This window comes from Corylus avellana, chromosome 2 (assembly GCF_965113065.1).
Source record: "Corylus avellana chromosome 2, dhCorAvel1.hap1.2, whole genome shotgun sequence".
NCBI lineage: Eukaryota > Viridiplantae > Streptophyta > Magnoliopsida > Fagales > Betulaceae > Corylus > Corylus avellana.
Genome location: NC_142491.1, coordinates 13309721 through 13330671, shown reverse-complemented (window position 1 = coordinate 13330671; position 20951 = coordinate 13309721). Strand labels below are relative to the sequence as shown.

The window sequence follows — 20951 nt, the reverse complement described above, 5'->3', positions numbered from 1 at the left end:
GTTTATATTACGCAGTAAAACGAGAAAAAGCGCAAACAAAAATGATAATATAATATCAATAAAATTGAAGAATATAATAATTTCCCAAACCCAGGCCCAAGGCCCACGGCCCATCCAAGTAATTTGAAATTGTCTAAAAGAAGAGGGACAAAATGGGAAAACAGAAATATTTTTTGGAATTAGGGTTTATAAGCCTAGTACACTAGCGGGCCGCGGCCTTCGGGAGCACTCTGATCTGGTCTTCAGCCCCAAGATCTCGTCTGCACGAAAAAGCGAAAATGGTACCTCTTTCTTTGTTTCACTTTGTGTTTTATTATATTTTCTTGGGGTTTTTTCAGAAGCCGCACGCAGCATCGGGTTTTGTAGAGTCTGTGTTTATTTGAATTTTTTGTATTTTTGGTTGTGTATGATTTTGGCTTTGTATGTTTCAAGCTCGATTAACTGTTGTCTTGGATTGGGATCTGTTTGGTTGTTGGGAAAATGTTCGGGAAAAGAAAGTAAAGATGCGCGATGATTTAGTTCTTAAATTCGTCTTCTTATTTATTGAGTTAGTCTAACTGTGGTCTTGCTAAATTCTGTTGAGTTTTTTCTTTTCCTGGAAGCGGAAAAAGAGATTTTATTATTAATTTTTGTATTTTTTTTATTTTTTATTTTTTAAGTTTTCTCAGCAACTTATGGTTGTTAATGACAATTTATAAAAGCAATTTTAGTTCCTCTTTTTTTAAAAAAAATTATACTTTTAAAATTTTCTCAGTAACCAAAATGGTTGGTAAGTGATCAATGTCAAACCAATGCTAGTTCCCTCTTGTATTTTGGTTTTTAATGTCTTATTTATCAGAAACCAATGGAGCGTTGATGATCATTTTCAAAATTGGTTTCGTACTCTTGCCTTTTGTTTTTAGGGGTTTATGCCTTTGATGCTAAGCTAAAAGTAAAAGTCTTTTTTAAGCAAGTAAAAAACTAAACTGAGCATGACCAACATAATTCAAGCTGGAAATCAAAACCAGGTAAATTATTTATTTGTTTAATTTTCTCAGAGAAAAAAAATATATTTTGTTCATTTCTCTTGTATTATTATTGGGAGTTGGTTAGGGCTATGTTCAATTTAACCTTGATATGTTGTAACCCACAAAACGTGTATCAATGCTTTTTTTATTTTCGAAGTATATGTAGAGATATCATTATTGATGTATTATGTATATATAAATATATGTACGCGCACTATTGTTATTTCCTATTCTTGATGTTGTGTTCGAAGAGAACTCTTAACTGGTAACTTCTCCTTCAGTTTGAACACAGCTTATAAATACTTGTTTTGGGGTTTTTTAGTGTTATAGTTGTCAGCTTGGTGAGTCCCTTGTAGATTATTGGTGTGAGTGTTAATCTTTATGTTGCTATCACTGCAATTTGTGTGCGCATGTGGTTTTCTTTTGTCTTTTTGTATTTGTTAAATGATTGTGGTTTGGAGTTTTTGAATTGCTCCTGTTTGGTTGAGAAAATCTGGTTCAGCATTTCAGCTGATGCTGTGAAAGATTGGGTGGAAAGACTACAGATTTTGAGATTTTACCTCTTATTTGTTTTGTTTTATGGTTGTCTGGAAATTCCTGACATAATACTAAGCCTACAACCTTCTTGTAACCAATCCCTAGAAGGTAAAACTAATGTAGAATCAGATTGTACCGTCATTGTGGTTTGTCCAACTGGCATCTCAGCCACAACATGAAGGGGAAATGGCCATTTTAACCACAGTTTGTGGTCTGTAGTTTTATTTTTGTCTTCTACTTTTTTTTTCCTATTTTGGAATTTATATATGATTGGTGATAAGCTAGAAGATACAACAATATTTTTTGGCAAGTGGAAAGATAGATATAATAATATGAGAGTCAAGTTTGGTATCAAACCATTTATTTGTCATCTGGTGGTTTGTTAATTTTTTAATATATTAATAAGCTCGTCATCTTCTCGGGCGGAACTGAGAGTGTGTCCCTTTTTGTCATCCGGTGGTTCGTTAATTTTTTAATATATTAATAAGCTCGTCATCTTCCCAGGCGGAACTGAGAGTGTGTCCCTTTTTGCACTAATGATCCAAATTAAGTTGAATTCGCTGGAGACGAAAACAATATAAAGGATTTTAATACCGGTTACTAAACATGGTTACTTATATATGCATAATTGTTGAGATGTTTTATGTGGACCGTGTATGGTCGTGGTGCTAAGCTAGAGGAATGGGTGATTTAGTTGGTCAATAAGAAGCTATGTTGAGTATTGCCAGACTCAAGTCTGGTATTAACCTCTATTTGGTGGTTAATCTGTGCCTTTAATACAAGTGCCTTGATGCTTTTCATGCTTGCATCTTTTGGCCCAGGCCCTACAGAAGCTATGTTGAGTATTGCCAAACTCAAGTCTGGTATTAACCCCTATTTGGTGGTTAATACAGTTATGAGTCTGGTAAGTCAACTGTGCCTTTAATACAGGTGCCTTGATGCTTTGCATGCTTACATCTTTTGCCTCAGGCCCTACAGAAGCTATGTTGAGTATTGCCAGATTCAAGTCTGGTATTAACCTCTATTTGGTGGTTAATACAGTTACGAGTCTGGTAAATCAACTGTGCCTTTAATACAGGTGCCTTGATGCTTTTCATGTTTGCATCTTTTGCCCCAGGCCCTACAGAAGCTATGTTGAGTATTGCCAGACTCAAGTCTGGTATTAACCTCTATTTGGTGGTTAATACAGTTACGAGTCTGGTAAATCAACTGTGCCTTTAATACAGGTGCCTTGATGCTATTCATACTTGCATCTTTTGCCCCAGGCCCTACAAATTGGTGCTAGCGTTGCTGTCATTCATGATGAAGAATGGAAAAAATAGGAGTAACTGCATAGATGAATCAACTAGTAGTTCTTTATTTTATCTTTTTGTGTTGTTGTAAACTTTTTAGGTGGTGTTTGGTAAATGGGTTGGCCTAGATACTGTAGTTGATGTAGATTTATGTGAAAAAAAAAAAAAAATAAGAATTGTTTGTATAAAAAAATGAAAAAGTGATATGGAAAAGTAAAAAAGTTTTGTTTTGTAGTGATTTTTTTATTTGAATAATAATAAAAAGTGAATGATGTGATATAAAAAGTGAAAAAGTTAAAATATTTTGATGTTGATTTTTTTGGAAAATTGTGATGAACAGTGTCTAAGCTAACTCCAACCCCTTTACCAAACCAGGCCTTAATGCCATTGTCTTGATATATATTTTCACATTATATAGTTACATTGTGTGCTTCTGCTAATAGCTTGAAACATATTGGTTTTTTCAGATTTTTTTTTTAGTTTAACCAAGTCTTTATTTTTATACTATAAACAGCCAAAGCAAATCCACGAGATCAAGGATTTCCTTGTTACTGCAAGAAGAAAGGATGCACGCTCTGTCAAAATCAAGAGGAGCAAGGATGTGGTGAAGTTTAAAGTTCGCTGCTCCAAGTACCTTTACACTCTCTGTGTCTTTGACAATGAGAAGGCTGACAAGTTGAAGCAATCCCTTCCTCCAGGTATCACCAATTTATTCAACTATATTCATCAGTGTCTGTTAGCTTTGTTTTTTGGCCTCTCCGAGGTCAGAGGAGTCTTACATAGTCCTGCTGTATCACTTGCATATTATAGTTTAGAGTAAGTCTATTTAGTAGACTCTTATACGACTGACATACAATTGAGACTCCTTGCATTGAAAATTCATGTCTATTTAGGGCCTGTTTGAGATTGCGTTTGAGGGGCCTAAAAGTGCTTTTAACACTCTAAAAACTCGTTTGAAAAAAAAAAAAAAAAAAAGTACTCATTTGGAAAAAAAAATAAAAATAAAAATAAAAAGCACTTTTAAGGGTCTAAAAAGCCTAAAAATAATTAAAAAAAATACTTTTGACAAAAGCTTAAAAATGAAGCTTTTGTCCAAATACTCTTTTTGATTTGAAAACTCTATTTCTCAATAACAATTCCAAATAGGCTCCTAGTAGACTCCTTGCATTGAAAATTAGTTTTGTTTTTTTTCAAGTATTAATCCAATGGAAGATGATAGTCTACTCTATAGTTTAATATGGATGTGATTATTATAGAGCAAGGTGGCTTGTGCATTTGCAAGCTTTTGTGTTTCTTGAGATGTAGGTTTCATACTGAGCCCACACTCCTTTTTTTGGGGGGGGTCATAGTTATTGATAATTCATGTCATTGTTTCATTTGTAGGTTTGAGTGTGCAAGACCTGTGAAGCAAATGAGTTGCTATCAAAGATTTTTACTAGTGCCTTGAGAAGTTTTTTGATAAGTACTAGTGCCTTGAGAAGTTGATATATATTTTTGTTTACCCCTTAAATTTGGTGACTGCGTTGATAGGTGGTGGTGATGGTGAGAACCTTGCAATTTCTTTGGGCATGAATTTGTAGACTGAACCTGATGGTGTGTTTAGTATTTTAATTTAATGAATGACTTCTCAATTACTCAAACTCTCTTCAAACTACTACTTTACTAGCAATGTCCCTCCAAACTATTTTTTTTAAAGTATTAAAAATTGTCGATGTTTTCTCAAGACCAGCAAAAAAATCAAATTTAGTCGATTGACATTAAAGTTTTTCAACAAGACAAAAATACTCTAATAAATTTGAAAAAAATAAATAAACAAATAAACAAATAAAGGTCTAGCGTTGGCTTAATCACTCATTGGCCATTTTTGCGTTGTTTCTCCAATATCCCCCTTTTAAGTCATTTCTACAAAAACCTGTTGAGCATCCTCAAATTCGTCTCACTTCCTCTACAATTTCATAAGCTTTAACCTGATCAAGCTTTTCGAACTCAACCTGCCCATGTGCTTGCTTACCCTTTTCCAAATCCAGCTGAAACCCTCAAACCTTCAAGATTGAAGTGATTGCATATTCATTGGATTGGACATTTCGACAGAATTGGCTAATTGCACCGGATTCGGATCCCCAGCAATACCTAGAAATTGCCAGTCCAAAATTTTGATAATCCAAGCCATCAATTTAAATTAAGGGTTAGCAAGAAGACACGTCATCGATTCGCTTCTCAAGACTCCCAACCTCGTCAGTGATCCGCTTGCCATCTTATTGTTCTCAATCCCCTCATTTCGCTCTCCCTTCTCCCTCTAGAACAATTCTTCTTCACCCTCCAAAATCCTATTGGATTCACAGAATCCCAGTTGTATTAAATTCCGGCGAGAAAACAATTTTCAGGAAACCGAATGGAAGAACACCCATTGCCATTGGTCCGCTGGGTTGTTGATTTGTAATATTCACGTTCTTTGATTTCGTGGCTACAGCAGAGAAAAACTGAATTCAATTCTCATAGAAGGGTTTGGGTGTTGTTTTCTGCCCATTTTGTAGCTCTGCTATTGGAGTTTTTTTTTTTTTTTTTTTTTTTTGTCGGTTCTCTTAGGATTGTTCAATAGTTGGGGGCTAAGATTTGAGGGTTTTGAGTTTTTCCGTGGGATTGTAATTTCGTGAAATGGGGTTGTAAAAATTATAATAGTTGTGTTAATCTCTTTATTAATAATAGTTTCATTTCAAAGATGAAATTATGGTGTTTGTGTTTATTTCAAACTTGGCTTTTCATGAATATTGAACCCAAAAACTGGATTTTAGTGCACTGAAGAGTGATTATAATGGCATCCATGTAAGTGGTGTTTATCAGAGAAACTTCATAACCTTCAAACCCACAAAACTTGTTGAGATGCCACAAGTTTTGCTGAATCTGTACTTCTGCAAGCTCTGGTCCAGGAAACCCTGTCGCAGATCCGAAGCGAAAGCAAGCATTGCAACCAAATTTTTCTGATGAGAAGTTGAACCCAAGTGATTAAGAAGGAGATGAACCCAGATTTCTCTTAGGAGAAGTTGAACCCAACATCTGAGACAAGATGAACAATATTTTTCTTCAAATGTTAGACCGGGTTGTTGGAGGATGAGCGTCTAAGCCAAGAAGAAGGTTTGTTAAAGCGTGGAGGGAAAAGGCTGAAACAAAGCATTTGGGTGTTCACGCGGATCGCTGAGGTGGCGTTTGTAGGTGACATATTCTTTTACTGTTAGATATATCTAATGGCCCATGCTCTTACTATTGCCAAACCGACAATTTCTAGGTATTGTTGGGATCCGAATCCAATTGCACCAATGTAAGAACCCGACAGCATACTTATAAAAAAAATAAAATAAAAACAGACAGTACAAACCCATTAACAAGAGTAGTGTAGAGGTATAGATTTGGGTTTTGAGTGTGCTGAAAAATCTTAAAGGCATAGTCAATTCAATGGAGTAGAGGGTTATGCATGGGCATGGGGGTGGTTGAGCCACGGTGGAACCGTATGTACTAGTATTTCTCATTATTGCAGTGGACCTTGGGATAAAGGCTCACTTAATGAGATTCTCTTTGGGCCAGTATCGTAACCCAAGTGAATGACGAACTATTGGAGTGGACCTCAAGATAAAAGTTCAACCAGCAAGGCCCAGAAAGATACTTGAACTCTAACCAAATCCAGGCCCACAATACCAAACCCCGGCATAAGTTTTCTCTTCCCCCCCAGCTAAGAAAACCCCGCAGAGTAAGGGGCAAAGCGTAAAATACTCTCCTAAATGTGAAAAATATCCCTTCACATAGAAGGAGAGCCAAGGATTCCCAAAAGTCATGAACACGCACGATCAGTGGGATTGGACCCTCTCATTTTCAGCCTCCCTCTTCACGGTGTAGGAAAAACTAAAAAAGACAACCCTAAATCCCGCTATAAAAACCCTAGGGTTAGGACTTCAAGACTATGATGATATCTCTCTCTCAACCACTACTATATTATTTTGCTCAAACATTATTGCTTAATTGTCATTATATTTTCTCATTAGTTTTTAACTTAGGCATCAGAGGTGGAACGGTCACCCTCCCCCCATTTCATTGTCCTCTATAGCTGATCTTTCCCTACTCTCTATTGGGCCCAAGATCGAAGAAGCTACCAAGAGTGATGGCTGGTCTAACAAGTTTTAAAATCGAGTTAATCACTTCATGAAGTAAGTAAAAAAGAATAAATTAATCTATGCCATAGATGTACCGTAGTCTGTAGGGGTGTCAAAAATTACCGAGAAATCGAAACCGGACCCAGTTTCAGTTTGAAAAAACCAAAAATCGAGTACTCCGTTCCAGTACCCAATTTTTGGGACCCATCTTTACCGGGTATATATATATATATATATACTTTAGGTAATTAAATTAATATATATAAAAACCGGTTACCGGATTGGCCGGTAACCGGGACCTCGGTTTCTGGTTTTCCAAAACTAAGAACGAGGTACCCCGGTTTCAATCCCCAGTTTTGGCCAAAAACCGATAAACCGAACCAGGTTGACACCCTTACTATGCTATTAGAAAAGTTGACAAAATTCATTAATGTGTTAAACGGGATAGCCGAACTACTCTCATGGCCTTTGAAGTGATTTAAGCACCCCCTCTGAGCATATTTGGGGGTGGCTAAACAACTTCTATAGTCATTAGGAGTGGTTTGGCCACCCAAAAAAAATTGAGGGATGGCCAAACCATTTAATTAAAAAATATTGTTAGAATTTAAAAAAATTCATTGAAGTTATTCTAGAAAATCTAAATAAATGTTCAAAAGTGGCGGTCCAAGAATTTTTCAGTGTTCAGAAAATGTTAAAAATATGTTATGAAAAACGTTTTATATGGAAATAAATGGAGCCTTTGTGTGTACGGCCGAGGGAAGTTCACTATCAAATTAGGTTTGAGCCATTTAATTTTGACCAAATCATGGGGGCATTTTTTATGTGGCTCCCTACATCTGCCGCCATGGATTCTTAGAAGAGATGGAGGTATAGAGAGAGAGAGAGAGAGAAGACAATAGACTGAGAATATTATTTAGGATTCTTAGAGCTCGAAAATTTTACTAAGAGCCTGTTTGGAATTGCGTTTGGGAGGTTTAAAAGTGCTTTTAACTTTCAAAAAGCCCATTTGAAGAAAAAAAAATACTCGTTTGATAAAAAAAATTAAAAGCACTTTAAGGGTCTAAAAAGCCTAAAAATGAACAAAACGCACTTTTAGCAAAAGCTTAAAAATGAAGTTTTTGCCAAAAAGCTCTTTTTGACTTAAAAACTGTATTTTTCAAACGAGCTTTAAATATACTAAATTGGTGTGGATTCCCCCGTATAAAAGCACACACAGGATCGCAAATTATGATGGCCGCCTGTCGGAGAATGTAAAAGCTTTGGAACATTGCCATTGGTAGCAATTTTCCTGAGTAATGCTACATATCAAACAAATATCTCACAAATATTTATGAAATTGATGTGGCAAGAACTGATTTAAGATCTATTAGACTTAGCCAAGTTAGTTTTATAAGATATTTGTGGAATATCTATATGGTATGTAGCATTACTCTTTTTTTCAGTTGTTGACAGTTATATATATATATATATATATATATATATATATATATAGTTTTTTTAACAATTTGAAGAGGAATAGGCTGTTTGATTTTTAGTCTAAACATTCTAAAATATTGGTTGCCCAATCACTTCAGTAGCGTGAATTCAAAGATCATCTTTAGTTCATTTGAATTGATTTTTGTCAATTCTCTCGGGGAACAATGACCCTTCAATTTCAGGCCCAAGGCCCATCCATGTACTTTGAAATTGTCCAAAAGAAGAGGGACAAAATGGGAAAACAGAAATATTTTTCTGGAATTAGGGTTTATAAGCCTAGAACACTTGCGGCGTCCCGGAGCTCTCTGATCTGCTCTTCAGCCGAAGATCTCTTCTGCACGAAAAAGCGAAAATGGTACCTCTCTTTCTTTGTTTCTCTTGGTGTTTATATTTTATTGTATTTTATTGTGGTTTTCCTGAAGCTCGACCAGCTGTTGTCTTGGGTTGGGATCTGTTTGGTTATTGGGAAAATGTTCGGTAAAAGAAAGTAAAGATACGCGATGATTTAGTTCTTAAATTCGTGTTCTTAGTATTGAGTTAGTCTAACTGTGGTCTTGCTAAGTTCTGTTGAGTTTTTTCTTTTCCCGGAAGCGGAAAAAGAGATTTTATTTTAAATTTTTGTATTTTTTTTAAGTTTTCTCATCAACCTATGGTTGTTAATGACAATTTACAAAAGCAATTTTAGTTCCTCTTTAAGTTTTAAATTTTAAAAATTTTCTCAGTTACCAAAATTGTGGGTAAGTGATCAATGTCAAAACAATGCTAGTTCTCTCCTGTATTTTAGTTTTTAATGTCTTATTTATCAGTAACCAATGGAGCGTTGATGATCATTTTCAAAATTGGTTTCCTACTCTTGCCTTTTGTTTTTAGGGGTTTATGCCTTCTAGTGCTAAGCTAAAAGTAAAAATCTTTTTTAAGCAAGTAAAAAACTAAACTGAGAATGACCAACATAATTCAAGCTGGAAATCAAAACCAGGTAAATTATTCATTTGTTTAATATTCTCAGTGAAAAAACAAATGTTTTGTTCATTTCTCTTGTATTATTATTGGGAGTTGGTTAGGGCTATGTTCAATTTAACCTTGATATGTTGTAACCCACAAAACGTGTGCCAATGCTTTTTTTATTTTCGAAGTATATGTAGATATATGGGTGCGATCATACTAGCACTAATGCACCGGATCCCATCAGAACTCCGCAGCTAAATGTGCTTGGGCGAGAGTAGTACTAGGATGGGTGACCTCTTGGGAAGTCCTCGTGTTGCACTCCTCGTTTTATTTATCAAAAAAAGTATATGTAGATATATCATTATTGATGTCTTATGTATTTATACATATGTGTACGCTCACTTATCAAAAAAAAAACATATGTGTACGCTCACTATTGTTATTTCCTATTCTTGATGTCTTGTTCGAAGAGAATTCCAACTGGTAACATTTCCTTCAGTTTGAACACAGCTTATAAATACCTGTTTTAGGGTTTTTTAGTGTTATAGTTGTCAGCTTGGTGATTCCCTTGTAGATTATTGGTGTGAGTGTTAATCTTTATGTCGCTATCACTGCAATTTGTGCATGTGCATGGTTTTCTTTTGTCCTTTTGCAATTATTAAATGATTGTGGTTTGGAGTTTTTGAATTGCTCTTGTTTCGTTGAGAAAATCTGTTTCAGATTTCACCGGATGATGTGAAAGATTGGGTTGAAAGACTACAGATTTTGAAATTTTACCTCTTATTTGTTTTGTTTTGTGGTTGCCTAAAAATTCTGAGATAATATTGAGCCTACTGCTACCTTCTTGTAACCAATCCCGAGAAGGTAAAACTAGTGTAGAATCAGATTGTACCGTCACTGTGGTTTGTCCAACTAGCTTCTCAGCCACAACATGGAGGGGAAATGGCCATTTAACTGCAGTTTGTGGTCTGTAGTTCTATTTTTGTCTTCCTACCTTTTTTTTTTTCCTATCTTGGAATTTAGTTGGTCAATAAGAAGCTATGTTGAGTATTGCCAGACTCAAGTCTGATATTAACCTTTATTTGGTGGTTAATACAGTTATGGGTGCCTTGATGGTTTTCATGCTTGCATCTTTTTCCCCTAGCCCTACAGATTGGTTCTAGCGTTGCTGTCAATCAAATTGCATGATGTAGAATGGGTCATAACAAAATTGGAGAAAATAGGAACAACTGCATAGATGAATCAACTAGTAGTTCTCTATTTTATCTTTTGGTGCTGTTGCAAACCTCTTTAGTGCCATTGTCTTGATATATTTTTTCATATTATTTAGTTACATAGTGTGCTTCTGCTGATACGTTGAAACATATTGGTGTTTTCAGATTTTTTTTTTTTTAGTTTAACCAAGTCTTTGTTTGTATGTTATAAACAGCCAAAGCAAATCCACGAGATCAAGGATTTCCTTGTTACTGCAAGAAGAAAAGATGCACGCTCTGTCAAAATCAAGAGGAGCAAGGATGTGGTGAAGTTTAAAGTTCGCTGCTCCAAGTACCTTTACACTCTCTGCGTCTTTGACAATGAGAAGGCTGAGAAGTTGAAGCAATCCCTTCCTCCAGGTATCACCAATTTATTCAACTATATTGTTTTTCTTCATCAGTGTCTGTTAGCTTTGTTTTTTGGCCTCTGCGAGGTCAGAAGAGTCTTACATAGTCTTGCTTTATCACTTTCATATTATAGTTTAGAGTAAGTCTATTTAGCAGACTCTTATATTGCCATACAATTGAAATGACATACCACTAAAAATTAGTCATTGATATTTTTTTTTCAAGTGTTAATCCAAGGGCAGATAACAGTCTACTAAATAGTGTTACTCTGTAATTTAATATGGATGTGATTATTATAGAGCATGGTGGCTTGTGCATTTGCAAGCTTTTGTGTTTCTTGATGTAGGTTTGATATTGAGCCCATACTCCTTTTCTTCTTCTTTTTTGTGTCATCGTTGATAATTCTTGTCATTGTTTCATTTGTAGGTTTGAATGTGCAAGACCTGTGAAGCAAATGAGTTGCTATCATTTTTGTTTACCCCTTAAATTTGGTAACTGTGTTGTTAGGTGGTGAGAACCTTGCAATTTCTTTGGGCATGAATTTGTAGACTGAACCTGATGGTGTGTTTAGCATTTTAATTTAATGAATGAACTTCTCAATTACACGAACTCTCTTCAAACTACCACTTCACTAGCAATGTCTTGAGTCAATGTTTTTTTCAAACTACTAATAATTGTCAATGTTTTCTCAAGACCTGCAAAAAGATCAAATATAGTCAATTGACCTTAAAGTTTTTTAATAAGATAAAAGTACCCTTATAAATTTGAAAAAAAATAAGAAGAAAGGTTTAGCGGTGGCTGAATCACTCCTTGGCCATTTTTGCATTGCTTTTACGATATCCCCTTCTAAGTCATTTCTGCAAAAAACCTGTCTCACATCCTCGAATTTGTCTCACATCCCAAACAATTTCATAAGCTTTAACCTGATCAATATTTTCAAACTCAGTTTTAAAACCTGCCCTTGTGCTTGCTTATACCCTCTTCGAATGCCAACTGATTTTTCAGCCAAAAGATCGAAGTGATTGCATATTCGTTGGATAGGACAGATTCGTACACCATTTTGACATAATTGGCTAATTGCATCACTTCGAATGCCAACTGATTTTTCAGCAAAAACATCGAAGTGATTGCATATTCATTGGATGGGTAAAGATATAGAGCACGCCCGCGTGCTTCACTGTTGAAGCACGCCGGCCGTGATTTTTTTATTATTATTATTTTATTATTTTAATTTTTTTGAAAAAAAAAAAAAAAAAAAAAAAAAATTTAGCCTGGCGTGCTCTGAATCATGACTCTTCATTGGATAGGACAGATTCGTACACCATTTTGACAAAGGGTCATGATATAGAGCACGCCAAGCTAAATTTTTTTTTTTTTTTTTTTCAAAAAAATTAAAATAATAAAATAATAATAAAAAAAAATCACGGCCAGCGTGCTCTATATCTTTACCCTTTGACAAAATTGGCTAATTGCACCAATGCGTGAGAGTGTATATATATATATATATATAATTTAAATAAATTAAAAAAAAAAAAAAAAAAAAAAAAAAAAAAAAAAGAGAAGAAGAAGAATCAGACGGCACAAACCCATTAACAAGAGCAGTGTATAGGTATAGATTTGGGATTTGGGTTTTGAGTGTGCTGAAAAATCTAGGCATAGTCAATGGAGTAGAGGGTTATGAAAGGGGGGTGGTTGAGTCTAGACTCTTTTTCTAAATTTTACAATTTTATGAAGAATTTTTGAAAGATATTGACAATTTTTAAAAGTTTTGAAAGATAATAACTTAATCAATAGTTTGGGAGGATATAGACAATAGGCTAGTAGCTTAAGGGGGTACTTATACTTTTTTCAAAATAATATTACAAAAAAAAAAAAAAAAATGACATGCAAATATTATTTTCGTAACTCATTGCATACTTATTTTAAGATATAAAAGATATTATTAATTTGTTCGACGAGTTAAAGATGTTTGATGTGCGTCTTGACAATGTATGACGATGAATTTTAATTGGAAAAATGTTTTAATTGGGCTATCATGAACACTTGTGGCCTAGCTATGGCGTCAGGTGAACTTGTGGAGGTAGAAAAGCGTAGGACATTTAGTCGCTCAAATTGGAAATAATTTGAGTAGTAATTGTAAGAGAGTTTATATAAGACATACTTGTCTAAATAAATTTTAGGGATGTCTAGCCACCTATTTAGATAAGTAAATCTCATATAGACTTTCACGATTATTATCTGCCCAAGTAACTAATTGAGAGAGATCCCAATACTTAAGTTGCTATATTGCTTATAGTTATCCGGGCAAAAGACAATTGTCTTAAGAAAAAAAATAAATAGGGTTTCTAGGGGAGAACTGGGATCCTCTTCAGTTAAAATGAATTGGAGAAAAATCACTTAGTTATAACATCAGGATAAAATGGACCAATCAAAAAGTGAAATTAACATTTTACCCTCATATTATAACTAACTAGCAATTGGAGAATATCTTGGTTCCCTAGGGATGATTGTGGCTACTTTTGCCACGAGGCATGATATATAAAAAAGGAGTGACGTTAAAGGCCCCCAAACAAATGTACATATGGCGCAAGTATTGACTTCCTCTCATTCAATTTTTTTTTTTATTATTATTATTTTATGTTGAGAAACCTCTTAAAGGCAAGACCCTTTAGATCCACCCATGCAGAGTAAACCTCGGTCCCGTGCACCGCACCCTTGGAATTATTCAAATATGAGAAGACATGAGAGGCCATCAATCGGAGGGAAGCTCTCCTTGGTGTAGAACCACCCATGAGATTGGGAGGTAATAGGCCCCCTCCCCCAACAAAAAGAAAAAAAATTAAAAAATGTCCTCAAATTCATATTTTTTTACAGGTTGAACCCCAAAAAAATATTTTTATTTTTATTTTGCACCCATTTCAAATTCTTATTCCGCCTTGAGCGCTCCCATTTCGAGGTAATCTTTGCAACCTGGACAATCGATCAGTTTCTTTGGATATTAATTTGCTATAAATCACCTTAAGAAACAAAAAGATGAGGCTGTAAATTAACAGAATGGAAATTTCTTTAAGATGCAACATATTCTACATCCAGAGTCCAGACTACTTTAAACTACTAGATTAGCCAATAGCCAAAACTTGATGAAATCAACATAGGCCACAGAAATGAGCTTCAAATGAGCTTCCAAGGCTGAGTAACTCTCCTACAAAACCAAACCTCATTAATATGTTTGGAAGACCCACTATCGCATGGTTAACAAAAATGAAGGTTGATATTTTGTTAAACAACTCTTTTCTTAAAATAAATCTAACTTAAGCGTATGGATGGAAAAGAGGGAAACATAAACTCAATGATTTTTTTTTTTTTTTTTAAAGAGAGGTTCCTCATCACAAGAGACAGACACACACAGAGAGGAAGAGAGGTGGAATGGACATGAACAAATGGTTTACATTGACAACAATAAGAATTTCGAGATTAAATAGAACTTAAAAGACTAAATTGATAATAGAGTCGAACTTTGATCTCAACGGACTCAAACTTTGATGGATTAAAGTAGAATCTACTCTAGACAGTATATGTCCAATTGAAACTAGTGCTAAAGCAATGTTGAATTCTTATTCCTTTCTCTCTCTTTTTCTTATTTCTTTTTTATGTTAAACAGCTAAAACAATCTTGAATCCTTCTAGTATTTTTACAAATGCAGAGTTCTATTGGCACTGACGTAAGTTTCATGGCCTGCAAGTCATTAAAGTACCTTAATATTCTACCATCATGGTTTGGTTCAAGTACAAACTGATCTTCATTTGGTATTGCAATAGGCTTGTATTTGAGACCTCGACGTCAATAATCCATTTGCAAGTTAGCAAAAACCAGCATGCTTTATGGTACACAAAACCAATTACACAATCATTCCTAAACTTTCAAAAAAAAAAAAAATTTCTTTTTGTTTTTCTTCCTCGAAAGATAGTGCAGAAGTAGACATTTGGCTAGCATTTTCCAGTCTAGTTTCTACCTGTAAAGACAAAGATTTGGAATGCAGCTAGCTGCTACTCATATCAGTTCTCTTAAGAAATGTCTGCAAGAAATGAGTCTACGGTCTAATAAGCTAACTATTCCATTGAATAGTGCCGTTGTAGCTACCATGCTGACCTCTCCATTTCATTCTGAAATGAACAATGATCCTCTCCATTTAATTTGAAATTGATAGTATCTATTTTATTATTGTAATTTAAAGTGTGTGCATTTAACCATGTACATAATGCGACATTTGGCATGTCTTTTAAAAAATTTAAATAATATGGCATCATGTACACTGTTAGATGTGCCAACTTTAAATTCTAACCATAAAAATGGATACTATGAGAATCCTACTCCTGACCTTGCAGGAATAATACTTAACACACAAACACACACACACATGCAGGCACATGCACACACAAAGGGTTCGTTTGATAAACAATTTTGTTTTGGTTTTGGTTCGATACTGTAGTAAAAAGTAATTGATGTGAAAAAAAAAAGTAAAAATGTTTTTAAAAAAAAAAAAAAAAAAGTGGAAAAGTAAGAATGTTTGATGAGAAAAAATGAAAAATTTGTGTTTTGTAGAAATTTTTTTATTTGAATAATAATAAAAAATGATTGATGTGATGTAAAAAGTAAGAAAATTGAAAAAATGAAAAAGTGAGATGAATAGTGTAGTGCCAAAATCATGGCAAAACCGTTTATCAAACAGAGCCAAAGATGCCAACATTTGGAATGACTATTTCAAAAAATAAGGATGGTTGATTATTTTTTGGTTTGAGGTTGATGCAAATACACCTTTCAGGCTACTTGACAAGACAATTAAAAATGAGCATAGGACTTAGGTAAAACTCCATCAGCATGATATTGGAAGCATCAATTTAGATGCAATCTTCAATGTGACATCTAATACTTAACCACGCACACACACACAAGGCAGTTAAACAGAGGAATATGAGTCAGTTAAAGATGTCTATCTGTCAAACATCATTATTCTCTTCATAAGCTTGCCAAGAAATCCCAGAAGAGCTTCAGCAAGGAAACTTGTGGAATCTCAAACCATTCAACCAATTGACCAAAACCGAGTCAGATTCCATCCCCAATTAACTTCTAAAATGCTTTAGCAAGGAAGCATCATTAACACTGTGCAGTCCAAGTTAGACAATGTCAATCAAAAGGCGGGATCAGGTAAATGTTGGACAATACTATCAAAAGGCAGTGCTAGCTCACCAAACGAGGTTTATGAGTGTGCAGTCCAAGTTAGACAATGTTTTTGTAGCATGAGCATGAACAAATTCAGCGTCAAAAGTAGAGAGCAGAGGTGGCATATAATACATAGAGTTGCTGAATTAATTTGCTAGGTTATGGATCCATCGACCAAAGAACCACTTCTACAAAAAATTGAGTTATATAGGTTCAAAATAATTTGAGTTTCAATTGATCACACATTTAAAACAAAACTAGGCAAAAACAAATTCGATAGAATTCACTTTAATCTTTATACAGAACCAAGAAAATGGAATCCTATTTACTAGAATTCACTTTAATCTTTCCAAAGGTACTACCCAAATTCAAAGTAAAGTACTAAAAGATATGATAAGCAAATCCAAACACTCGCTTCAGTCAGTTTTACAAAGTAACAAACACCAAACTCTTCCCATCAGCCGCATCAAATTAAAATCATTACTTTCAATTACCCTCATCAAAACCTTTAACAACATCATCACATAATCCAATACTCACACTTCATCGTCAACAGTTACGCCATTCATTTTGCATTCCACACATACCAGGTATGTATTATGGTTTACATAAATCATTAAAAGTTCAATATGAAATGAATTCTACCACATTTCTTTTATTTTGGTTCCAAAAACCATATTTTATCCTATGTAATGAAAATTCCATGCCAACCCATATCCATTTCAGTTTCATAAACCCATTCCCCCACCATTCAAAACAAAAAGCCCAAAATCAGACAATTACATATAAGCAGATCAATTCAAAGACACAGAATTCATTCATTCATTCATTCTAACAAAACAAACCCATTTCTCCTTACTTCTCTACCAAGACGCCTTCTTAATGCCGTTGAGAGCACCTCGGGAAGCCAGTTCGCGGAAAACGATACGGGACATCCGGAAGAGCTGGTACACTCCACGAGGGCGGCCGGTGAAGATGCAGCGGTTTCTGATGCGCGTGAAGGAGCTGTTTCTGGGCAACTTGGCAAGCTTCAACTGCATTTGTTCCCGAGCCTCGGCGGGGAGAGCAGGATCCCTCAGGAACGCCTTGAACAGCTTGTGCTTAAGCTCGTACTTGGCTGCCAATTCGCGGCGCTGGTTATCATGGATGTTGCGATTCTCCCGTCGGGTCTCCATAAGCCTGCTTGATTACAGCAAAGAAAAAAGAGAGGTTAATATAGCGAGACCCATGGAAGCCTATTGGGCTTGCTCCAAACCCAGGCCCTCAGGCCTAAGGCCCATCCACGCTTTGAAATTGTCTAAAAGATGAGGGACAAAATGGGAAAAGAGAAATATTTTTTTTTGGAATTAGGGTTTATAAGCCTAGTACACTTGCGGCGGCCTTGGGGAGCACTCTGATCTGCTCTTCAGCCCCAGATCTCTTCTGCACGAAAAAGCGAAAATGGTACCTCTCTTTCTTTATTTCTGTTTGGTTACTGGGAAAACGTTCGGGAAAAGAAATTAAAGATGCGCAATGATTTAGTTCTTAAATTCGTCTTCAGTATTGAGTTAGCTAGCTGTGGTCTTGCTAAGTTCTGTTGAGTTTTTTCTGTTCCTGGAAGCGGAAAAAGAGATTTTATTTTTAATTTTTGTATTTATTATTATTATTTTTTTTTAAGTTTTCTCAGCAACTTATGGTTGTTAATGACAATTTATAAAAGCAATTTTAGTTCCTCTTTTTAAATAGTAAATTTTAACTTTTTAAAATTTTCTCAGTAACCAAAATGGTGGGTGAGTGATCAATGTCCAAAAAATTCTAGTTCTCTCTTGTATTTTGGTTTTTAATGTCTTATTTATCAGAAACCAATGGAGCGTTGATGATCATTTTCAAAACTGGTTTCGTACTCTTGCCTTTTGTTTTTAGGGGTTTATGGCTTTTGGTGCTAAGCTAAAAGTAAAAATCTTTTTAAAGCAAGTAAAAAACTAAACTGAACATGACCAACATAATTCAAGCTGGAAATCAAAACTAGGTAAATTATTCATTTGTTTAATTTTCTCAGTGAAAAAAAAAATATTTTGTTCATTTCTCTTGTATTATTATTGGGAGTTTGTTAGGGCTATGTTCAATTTAACCTTGATATGTTGTAACCCACAAAACGTGTACCAATGCTTTTTTTATTTTCGAAGTATATGTAGATATATCATTATTGATGTATTATGTATATATACATATATGTACGCTCACTATTGTTATTTCCTATTCTTGATGTCTTGTTCGAAGAGAACTCTAACTGTTAACTTCTCATTCAGTTTGAACACATCTTATAAATACCGTTTTGGGGTTTTTTAGTGTTATAGTTGTCAGCTTGGTGATTCCCTTGTAGATTATTGGTGTGAGTGTTAATCTTTATGTTGCTATCACTGCAATTTGTGCGCATGTGGTTTTCTTTTGTCTTTTTGTAATTATTAAATGATTGTGGTTTGGAGTTTTTGAATTGCCCCTGTTTGGTTGAGAAAATCTGGTTCAGCATTTCACTGGATGCTGTGAAACATTGGGTGGAAAGACTACAGATTTTGAGATTTTGCCTCTTATTTGTTTTGTTTTATGGTTGCCTGAAAATTCCCGAGATAATACTTAGCCTACTGCTACCTTCTTGTAACCATTCCCTAGAAGGTAAAACTAATGTAGAATCAGATTTTACTGTCACTATGGTTTGTCCAACTGGCTTCTCAGCCACCACGCGGAGGGGAAATGGCCATTTTAGCCTCAGTTTGTCTTTAGTTTTATTTTTGTCATCTTTTTTTTTTTTTTTTTTTTTTCCCATCTTGAAATTTATATATATATATATTTTTTTTTTTTGATAACGTAGGAGAACTTTACTCAGATTAATGCACGTCGCAAACGCATACTGTACAACAATCCTCACCGTTAATCAAACTCCTACGAGTAACTGACCCCACCCGCCAGAACCAGTTACCAAGTAATCCAGGAGCTTTCACCCCTGACGGGCTAAGCAGTTTATCCTCATGCCCAGGAGGCATCTTGAAATTTATATATTATTGGTGATAAGCTAGAAGATACAACAATATTTTCTGGCAAGTGGAAAGCAAGTGGAAAGATAGATATAATAATATGAGAGTCAAGTTTAGTATCAAACCATTTATTTGTCATCTGGTGGTTTGTTAATATTTTAATATATTAATAAGCCCGTCATCTTCCCAGTTTGAACTGAGAGTGTGTCAGTTTTTGCACAAATGATCCAAATTAAGTTGAGTTCACCGGAGACGAAAACAATATAAAGGAGTTTAATACTGGTTACTAAACATGGTTAATTATTTATGCATAATTGTTGAGATGTTTTATGTGGACCGTGTATGGTGGTGGTGCTAAGCTAGAGGAATGGGCAACTTAGTTGGTCAATAAGAAGCTATGTTGAGTATTGCTGGACTCAAGTTTGGTATTAACTTCCATTTACGAGTCTTGATGTTTTTATGCTTGCATCTTTTGCCTCAAGCCCTATAGATTGGTCCTAGCGTTGCTGTCAATCAAATTGCATGATGTAGAATTGGTCTTAACAATATTGGAGAAAATAGGAGCAACTGCATAGATGAATCAACTAGTAGTTCTTTATTTGATCTTTTTGTGCTGTTGCAAACCTTTTAACGCCATTGTCTTGATATAATTTTTTCATATTATTTAGTTACATAGTGTGCTTCTGCTGATAGCTTGAAACATATTGGTTTTTTCAGGTTTTTTTTTTTTTTTTAGTTTAACCAAGTCTTTGTTTGTATACTATAAACAGCCAAAGCAAATCCACGAGATCAAGGATTTCCTAGTTACTGCAAGAAGAAAGGATGCACGCTCTGTCAAAATCAAGAGGAGCAAGGATGTGGTGAAGTTTAAAGTTCGCTGCTCCAAGTACCTTTACACTCTCTGTGTCTTTGACAATGAGAAGGCTGACAAGTTGAAGCAATCCCTTCCTCCAGGTATCACCAATTTATTCAACTATATTCATCAGTGTCTGTTAGCTTTGTTTTTTGGCCTCTGTGAGGTCAGAAGAGTCTTGCATAGTCTTGCTTTATCACTTCCATATTATAGTTTAGAATAAGTCTATTTAATAGACTCTTATACGACTGTCATACAATTGAGATGTCGTAGCATTGAAAATTAGTCATTGATTTTTTTTTTCAAGTGTTAATCCAAGGGCAGATATCAGTCTACTAAATAGCGTTACTCTATAGTTTAATATGGATGTGATTATTATAAAGTAAGGTGGCTTGTACATTTGCAAGCTTTTGTGTTTCTTGATAATTCATGTCAATTGTTGATAATTCATGTCAATTGTTTCATTTGTAGGTTTGAATGTGCAAGAACTGTGAAGCAAATGAGTTGCTTTCAAAGATTTTTACTAGTGCCTTGAGAAGTTGATATATATTTTTGTTTACCCCGTAAATTTTGTAACTGCGTTGTTAGGCGTTGAGAACCTTGCCATTTCTTTGAGCATGAATTTGTAGACTGAACATGATGGTGTGTTTATTATTTTTAATTTAATGAATGAACTTCTCAGTTATGCGAACTCCCTTTAAACTACCACCTCGGTGACAATGTCCCCACAATATTGCATGTTCATTGGATAGGACAGATTCGTTCATCATTTTGACAATATTGGCTAATTGCACCAATGTGAGAACCAGACAGCACAAACCCATTAACAAGAGCAGTGTAGAGGTATAGATTTGGGTTTTGAGTTTG

The 20951-nt window shown here is 34.9% G+C and overlaps 3 protein-coding genes and 1 non-coding gene across 5 annotated transcripts; 3 read left to right on the top strand and 1 right to left on the bottom strand.

Moving 5' to 3' along the window:
* The first annotated feature begins 210 nt into the window (after positions 1-210).
* On the top strand, positions 211-11603 carry LOC132190897 (large ribosomal subunit protein eL38z/eL38y). The gene is made up of 3 exons (XM_059605925.2): positions 211-281; positions 10829-11012; positions 11427-11603. Exons 1-3 carry the CDS (start codon positions 279-281, stop codon positions 11447-11449), a joined length of 210 nt encoding a protein of 69 aa, XP_059461908.1. The 5' UTR covers positions 211-278; the 3' UTR covers positions 11450-11603.
* LOC132168249 (5S ribosomal RNA) lies at positions 9603-9721 on the top strand. Its single transcript, XR_009438774.2, has one exon. It is a non-coding gene; the product is annotated as a 5S ribosomal RNA (ribosomal RNA).
* Positions 11604-14046: 2443 nt separating the features above from the next.
* Positions 14047-17399, bottom strand: LOC132192137 (small ribosomal subunit protein uS14m). 2 transcript variants are annotated; one of them, XM_059607381.2, is made up of 2 exons: positions 17080-17399; positions 14047-14202 (listed from the first exon to the last, which is right to left on the bottom strand). In XM_059607381.2, the coding sequence occupies exon 1, from the start codon at positions 17393-17395 to the stop codon at positions 17084-17086; it is 312 nt and encodes a 103-aa protein (XP_059463364.1). In that variant the 5' UTR covers positions 17396-17399; the 3' UTR covers positions 14047-14202; positions 17080-17083. The 2 variants fall into 2 exon arrangements, with proteins under 2 accessions (XP_059463364.1, XP_059463372.1); XM_059607389.2 differs by lacking the exon at positions 14047-14202 and adding an exon at positions 16384-16408.
* Positions 17400-17561: 162 nt separating this feature from the next.
* Positions 17562-20775, top strand: LOC132187179 (large ribosomal subunit protein eL38z/eL38y). Its single transcript, XM_059601401.2, has 3 exons — positions 17562-17663; positions 20002-20185; positions 20556-20775. Exons 1-3 carry the CDS (start codon positions 17661-17663, stop codon positions 20576-20578), a joined length of 210 nt encoding a protein of 69 aa, XP_059457384.1. The 5' UTR covers positions 17562-17660; the 3' UTR covers positions 20579-20775.
* The last annotated feature ends 176 nt before the right edge of the window (positions 20776-20951 follow it).